General features: G+C 55.8%; 1 protein-coding gene across 1 annotated transcript; it reads left to right on the top strand.

Annotated features, from left to right (window-relative positions):
• Positions 1-666: 666 nt before the first annotated feature.
• CUNH9orf50 (chromosome unknown C9orf50 homolog) lies at positions 667-7,056 on the top strand. The gene is made up of 6 exons (XM_041675217.1): positions 667-1,241; positions 1,370-1,466; positions 4,542-4,654; positions 6,105-6,270; positions 6,380-6,518; positions 6,903-7,056. Exons 1-6 carry the CDS (start codon positions 833-835, stop codon positions 7,008-7,010), a joined length of 1,032 nt encoding a protein of 343 aa, XP_041531151.1. The 5' UTR covers positions 667-832; the 3' UTR covers positions 7,011-7,056.
• The last annotated feature ends 316 nt before the right edge of the window (positions 7,057-7,372 follow it).

Here is a 7,372-nt window from a genome sequence, read left to right as displayed (position 1 = left end):
ATGTTTTTGAGACAGGGTCTCACTTGGCCCAGGCTGACCTTGAAGTTGGTATGAAGCCAAGGACAACCTTGAGTTTATTTATTTATTTTTTTGTTAATTTTGAGATAGATTCTTATCTCGCTGGTCTGGAAATTGTATGTAGACCAGGTTAGCCACAAACTCAGAGATCCACCTGACTCTGCCTCCCGAGTGCTGGGATTAAAGGTGTGCGCCATCACTGCCCAGCAATAGCCTTAAATTTAAGAAAGAAATTAAATTTTATGTGTACGAGTGTTTTGCCTACATGGCTGTGCACCACGTGTGTGCTTGGTTCCCTCAGAGACTAGAAGAGGGTGGTGGATCCCCTGGGACTGGAGGTTGAAAACTCCTGAAGGTTTTGGGAATCAAACCCCACTCCTCTCACTGATCTATGTCTCCAGACTCTGTCTACCCAAATTCTGGGATCACAGGCATGGGCCTCCATGCTGTTTCTCGCACTTTCTAGGCAAGCCCTCTCCCAACTGTGCTAAGTGATAAGAAAGGCGGTCCTCGGCCAGCAGGTGCCCGGGCTGCCGCACTGTGCCAGGCACCCGGCGTGTACTAGCTCACGTCAACGTCACAGCCACCCCTAAAGGGCAGGCGTCCCCGCCGTTGTCGTCTTTGCGCGCAGACACAGCAGGGCAAGAACACAACTGGGCGCGAACACAGCAGGGGAGGGTCCTGCCCGAGCCGGCTCCAGCTGCCCCTACCTGGCGCTATGGCCTGCGGGCTGGCGCGCGACCTCCCCGCGGTCCCGCTCGCCCCCGCGCGTCCCCCAGGCTCAAAGATGTCCTGAGCTGAGCTCGGACTCACGATGTTCTGGCGCCGGCCTGCAGCGGGGACCCCGGCTTATGAGCCCAAGAGGTATTCCGAAGGGGCCGCCCCACGCCGCTCCACTCCTCTGCTGCCCAGGCTGCCCACGCCCGACGTCTGTACCGGGCGAGGCTCAGCCGGCGCGTGGTGGCAGGACAGCGGGCATCTGCCCTACCTGTCCCCTGGGGTCCCGTACGGGCCTCGGGGCCGCGGAACCCTGCGCGCGCTGCTGCTGCCGCCGCTGCTGCAGTCCGGCATGGCCCGGGGAGCGGGGACCCGGGTGACATCGCAGCCCGCGGCCCGCGACGACCCTAACGCCGTGGGCGCGCTGCTTGGGGAGTTTCTACCCACCAAGTTCCGCGACTTCCTGCACCAGCTGCGCGCCAAATGCGCGGAGCCGGAGGAGCACCGTGAGGCCGTGGGAACAGCGGTGGGGTGGGGTAGGGAAGGGGCTAGGGTCCCCAGTGAGGACCGTCCCCAGCTCACTGGGCTTTCCTCCTCTTCCCCTTCTTTTCTTCCTCCTACTCTCCCCACACAGTCCCCGCAGCACCCTCATCGCCACAGTATCCCAAGGGTGCTTCAGAGCACTGCGTAGGTTTTCGTCGTCCCAGCTGCTCATTCCTCCCATACCTGCGGTAAGTAGAGAGATGTCTTCTTGGCAAAGGAGGGGTTACCCAGGTTGCTACAGAGTGGGGCCCTGCTCCCATCAGCTGTGACCTCTTTGCCTTCAAGGGACCAGTCGTTGCACTCAGAGGACAGTTTTAGAGAGAATACCCTGGGGCCTCCAAGAGGTGAATTTATCACAGCCAGAAAGGCCAACCCGTGAGTAGTAGTAGCTGTGGGTACTCACCGTGCTATCCCTTTGTGGAGCTGACTCTCTCCTTCCACCTTCCTGAGTTTGGGGAGAGGAACGGAGGTTGCTAGGCTTACCTGTCAATCACCTTTACCCATTGAACCATCTCATCTCCCCGACCCAGTGGGAGCAGTAAGGCACTCTTTTGCTCCCTCACTTCCGGTCACTCACTAATGGGTTTGACAACATGTATCCATCAATCCACTCATCCATCCTTGCATGCACCTTAGGCCGTGAACTATACGCTAGTGTGAATATCTCAGATATCTGTCAGGGCATCTATTGGCCATGAACCTGTAACTGCCCCCAGACAGCCAGTCTTCTATCTGTTCACCAATTCCACCTGGCTAGAGCTGCCCAATAATAGCCTTTCATTCACTTATAAGCCCAGGACGCCAATCACCTCTCCCTGAGTAATAAAACTACCCACGAGTTTGCACAACCGTCTGTCTAACCATCCAGTTACCCACCCTGAGAGTCAGCTCTTCAGCTCATATCCTGTCATAAATCCAGCCATTGTCACATCCTTCTCTCATTTCCCATTTACGAAGTCTTACTATGTATCAAACACTAGCGGAAAGACAAAGAGAAATAAACGCAAGCAAGAAAGATCCTGGGGCAGTAAGATGCTGACCTGGACCTGGACGGTAGAGAGCTCTTCATGGAGAGGGGGAAAGAAACAGGTTTAAACAGGCTAGAGCAAGGGTGAGAGCGCTGCCTGGGAGTTTAAAGATCGGAGAGCTGGGTGTGGTGCTGTGCCTTCTTTAAAAAACAGTTATGTATTTTTTAGGTCTGAGTGCTCTGCCAGCATGTATGCCCACAGGCCAGAAGAGGGCACCAGGTCTCATTACAGACGGTTGTGAGCCACCATGTGGTTGCTGGGAATTGATCTCAGGTCCTCTGGAAGAGCAGTCAGTGAGCCATCTCTCCAGCCCCAGTGGTACACGTTTTTAGTCTCAGTATTCTGGAAGCAGAGTGAGTTGGAGGCCAGCCTGGTCTATGTAGTGAATTGCAGGACAGCCAGGACTTGGCAGTGAAACTGTCTCAAGAAATTAATTAAGTTAGGGAAGGAAGGACAGATGGACCAGAGAGCATGCATACACAGCAGGCATTCTACTGCCGTTCCATCTGTACCCATGGCAGACAATATTAAGGGATCACTGCACTGAGGCTCTGTGAGCCTCAGACCCCTTCCTGACACAGTTCTCCAGGATCCAAGTAGAGACTAGGAAGGTGGAGAGATGCTTCCTCGGCCATTAAGAGAACCGGCTGTTCTTTCAGAACACCTGGGCTCAATTCCCAGCACCCACATGGCAGCTCACAACTATCTCCAGAGTGTCCAACACATTCCACAGACGCACATGCAGGAAGAGCACTAATGCACATAAAGTGATCACAAACAAACACAGACTACAGTGGGACACTGTTTGTATGCAGCGGTCCCTCACGGCCAATACCTTGCTCCAGTGATCTTCCCTGGGCAGGGATGTTAGCATCTCACTCACTTAGCTAGGAGACGGCTAAGCCTGGCGCTGTGGCCAGGACAGAGATGACATTTGTCTGCACACAATCGCAGCCTAGCTGAGCCCCAACACCTATAGCCAAGTTCTACCCTAGTCACCCCAGCTGCATGGCTCTCTGTTGGACGGACGAGAAACACATCCTTTGCGTCCACAAAAAGATGGCACAGGAGGAGCGGGTGCGAATGTGTAAATGAATGTACCCATGGTGAAGGTGCAAGGGGTCATTCTGAGTGCCCGAGCACCTGGGCTCCGCAGCCCAGCCCCCGAGGGAGAAAGGAACAGACCTAACCTCTCGATCTATTACATACAAATAGAACACACCCTTCACGGAGCACAGCCCCATGACAGGTCCTGTCTATGTGTCCCCCACATGGGCTATTCCACTCTCCCGGCTCCTGTGATGGCGGAATGATCCCGCCTATAACACAGCACATGACCGGAAGGAGAAAAACTGAGAAGTAGAGCCTTGAGGACAGGGTGCCCCCCTCATACGGCCTCAGTGGCATCACTGAGACCGACAACTCTTGTAACAGCTCAAAGCTAGAGATGTTTTCTCTGTGGCATACCCTCAGCGGGAGGTTCTTGCAGCCCACCCCACCTCTCCACGCCAGTCCCGAGGAAGGGGTGGGGCATCATGATTTCCTTATTTGTTGACACGTGGTCTTACATGGGGGGCCTCACACTGTGTAGCTGAGGATGACCTTGAACACCTGATCCTCCTGCCTCTACCCCCCCAAGTGTCCCACAGGCCACTGTGCCTGACTTGATGGCCTCCATTTCATGAATGAGAAGACGGGTCGCAGTGCCATCAGGACCTCTTGGCTCCTGAGTGCACAGTCCTGCCCTCTGGCATGACGTTTGAGTGACAGCTATGGGCTAGACATCTCTGTGCTTCAGTTTCCTCGCCTATAATTGGGAGTAGTGACAGGGATTCCTGGACACTGTGCAGGTTTGATCGGATAGAGCATGTCACACGATGACCAGAACAAGCCTTGGAAAAGGCCTGCTGACGTGATTAGCGTGACCCAGCCACCAAGCAAGAGCAGATCTTTCAAAGATTTCTATTTTATTTATGGGGGATGTGGTGTGCCCATGAGCCGTGGTTGCCTGCAGAGTCCAGAAGAGGGCCTCAGGTACGCCTAGAGTTGAAGTCACTGGCAGTTTTGAGCCAACAATACGGGAGCTAGAACCAAATTAAGGTCCTCTTAACCACTGGGCCATCTCTCCAGCCCTGTCCAAGATCTTCCTGGGAGCCCTCGTTCCCCTGCCCCCACCTCCCTCAGCAGACCCCACAGCACACAGGTCCCCAAAGTGAAGAGTCTACTCATTCACAGCCCCTCTGGAGAAGGCTCGAGGCCTCGCCGGCGCTACTGTCCTTTCCGGGTGAGATTTGCCGACGAGACCCTGCAGGATACAGCACTCCGCTACTGGGAACGCAACCGTGCAGGTGAGCAGAGAGCTGCTTCTAGAGCCGAGATTCCAGGACACTCCTGCCAGGAGTGCAGGGGTCAAAGGTGTGGCTCTGGATCCTCAAAGAGCCTGGTAGGACGTTGACTCCAGAGAGGAAGTACCCATACAGGCCTTTTCAGAAGACGCCAAGGAGATCTTCAAGGACAATGTAGGGGTCCTGAGAGCCAACAGAGAGGAGTGGCATCAGACAGGTGCTGTGCAGGAGTAGCTGCTGGAAATAATGGCAGCCCAGGCCTGGCTGTCATTAGAGAGCCCGTCCTTGCTGCCGCCCCCACTTGTTCAGGTTCCCATCCCCTCAGCAGTTTCTGGAAGCATCTTCCTCACAAATTTTTGAAAGTAGACCCCCAGGGTCAGGCTGGCCAGATGTCTAGAAAGCCCGAGCACAGGGAGTCTGTTCCCTTGAGAACTGCTACAGGGTCCACCAGAGAAACCTAGCACCCTGCAGAAGGGGATCTCGCTCCCGGGATGGACACAGTGGACGCTCGTGATTTCCCTGACATTTCTGACTGAGCGTGGAGAGGCAGGCAGGATAACGAGGAAGACAGGAGGAAACCATCGCCACCCACCCCCCTTTCTTGGTACTTGGGACTTGGTGGCCCCCAGGACCCTCCCCTTAACACTCACAAGAATCAGAGAAGCCCAACTTCTGGCTATTTCTATTTTGTGCATATGTGTGTATGAGAAAAATAGAATTTCAGCTAATAGATTTAAGAGCTCCTGTGCCTAGGACTAACAATATTGATTTACAGAGTCTCACGTAGCCTAGGCTGTCCCACTACATAGTCATGGACGACCTTGAAATACTGATCCTCCTGCCTCCACCTCCCAGCTGCTAGGATTACAGGTGTGTGTCACTATGCCTCACCCCCAGCTTTCTGGTTATTTGATTGATGAGAAAATTGAGGCAAGAGGTGTTTGTGTAAGAACAATGTAAGCCTAGAATAGAGGTCAGAATGTTCCAGAAATCCAAGGACAGGCTAAGCACTGTGGCCATATCCCATGGCACCAGGACTAGCCCCTGTTTCCTGAGACCTTCCTGTCTGAGACAGCCCCTGGGAATGGCGGGTTCTAGGAAGAGAAACCCCTCCCTCTATCCCTTGCAGAATCTTGGCATTCTCTCTGGAACTTCTGTGGTGGGGTGCCTGACCCTCCTACTTGAGAAAAAAGGGGCGATTGGAGGTTGGAGCAGGAGTAGGGGCAGGGCAGGGCACAGCTTGGTGGCAACGACAGCCACAGTCACGGGAGGTAGTTTTTAAACCCAGGACTTCTCTGGAGGCAGCCAGAAGGCACTGGGGAGCCTGTGGTTGCCATGGAGACGGGGTTCCGTCTAGCCTTGCCAACCAGAGGGAGGAGAGAGGGTGGGGGCGTCAGTGTGCCCCTCCCCCAGGGAGGGGTCAGGGAACTCACTCCGCTCCTCTCTCTCCTAGTCCGGCAGAACATCTTTCCATGTGAGCAGACGACTTTGCCTGCAGTGTCTGTGTCAAAGCGGGTGCTTGGGAGTGTTGGGAGATGGCTGGACAGTCTGCCCAGAGCCCTGCGTCCCAGGGTCCAAGACAGTATGGCCGGCTCCGCATACTGGAACTGCCCCCGAGTGTGAGGCTCTGGGTGGAGGAAGCACAAGGGTTGTGGTCCCTCCAGGTATAAGCTATCAATGGGTCTGGGACTTGAGGTCACAAAACCATAGGCTCCTGTCTCCCACCAGGTCAGCTCAGGAACCACAGCTCTACCTTTCTGAAGATGCCACCATGAGCAGCCGGCTACCCTTCATCTCCAGGGCCACCACCCCAAGGCCAAGGGGAGGCCTCAGGACCTTCCTGGACACCCCTAACACTGTGGAGCAGGTGGGGCAAATTGCCCCGTCCCTGGAGCCAGACGCTGGTGGGCAGCCCGGGCAGCTGGCCACTAGAAGCAGCAGTCCCGAGTGACTCTGTAGGGAACCCTCTCTGTTGAGTCACGGTGGGGCTTACTGCTTGGTCTGTGGCTCAGCCTCCCTCAGTGTGGAGCCCTGAAGGCAAGGGTGAGGAGGTACCTGAGCCAGGCTGTCAGCTGCCTTGCTGCTAGTGAGTGGGTGGGCGGCCTAGGCCAGCTGCGGAACCACCTGGGCCGGGGGAGGGGGCAGGGGGGCACGGACCTGTCTCCTTCCACCTGGGCCTTGGGGGGGGGGACGTGTCTCCTCCCTGAGGTCCCCTTGGCAGTGCCCAGCTGGGCCTCCTTCTCACTTCTAGGAGTCCTTTCTGCCCAGTTTGGTGCTGCAATCCATCCTGAAGCGAGGCCGCCCTAAGGGCTACCGGCTCCTCCTGCCATCCACAAACCGGCAGCAGGCTCAGAGGTGACCGCCTGCTGGAGCCCTAACCCAGGGGCATACCCAGGCCAGGCAATGAGAAGAGCGCTTCCTCGCCCCACAAATAAACACACTTCCCAGGCGGCTGAGATGGATCACTAGGTCTCCCAAAACAAGCCACTCTGGGTGCTTGATTTGGGACCACTTGGGGCTCGTGGGGGGGGGGGGCGGGATTAGGGTGGAATCACAGCTGGGTTGAAACTGGTGCGGGCAGGGGATTGGAGGTGGAGAGACGGGGCATCCCAGGGTCTTGTTTTCCTGGGTGGTGATTAACTCTCTACACAACCTCAAACCTAGGTCAGTCCACGTCTGAAGCAGACCCCCAGCCGTTATCTTAGCCCGGGGCAGTGGATA

This window comes from Microtus oregoni, unplaced genomic scaffold, assembly GCF_018167655.1.
Source record: "Microtus oregoni isolate MIOR12 unplaced genomic scaffold, Mior012 000025F_ref0000491, whole genome shotgun sequence".
In the NCBI taxonomy this organism is placed as follows: Eukaryota; Metazoa; Chordata; class Mammalia; order Rodentia; family Cricetidae; genus Microtus; species Microtus oregoni.
The sequence above is the reverse complement of the archived record's forward strand: the minus strand, read 5'-3'. Positions and strand labels throughout refer to the sequence as shown.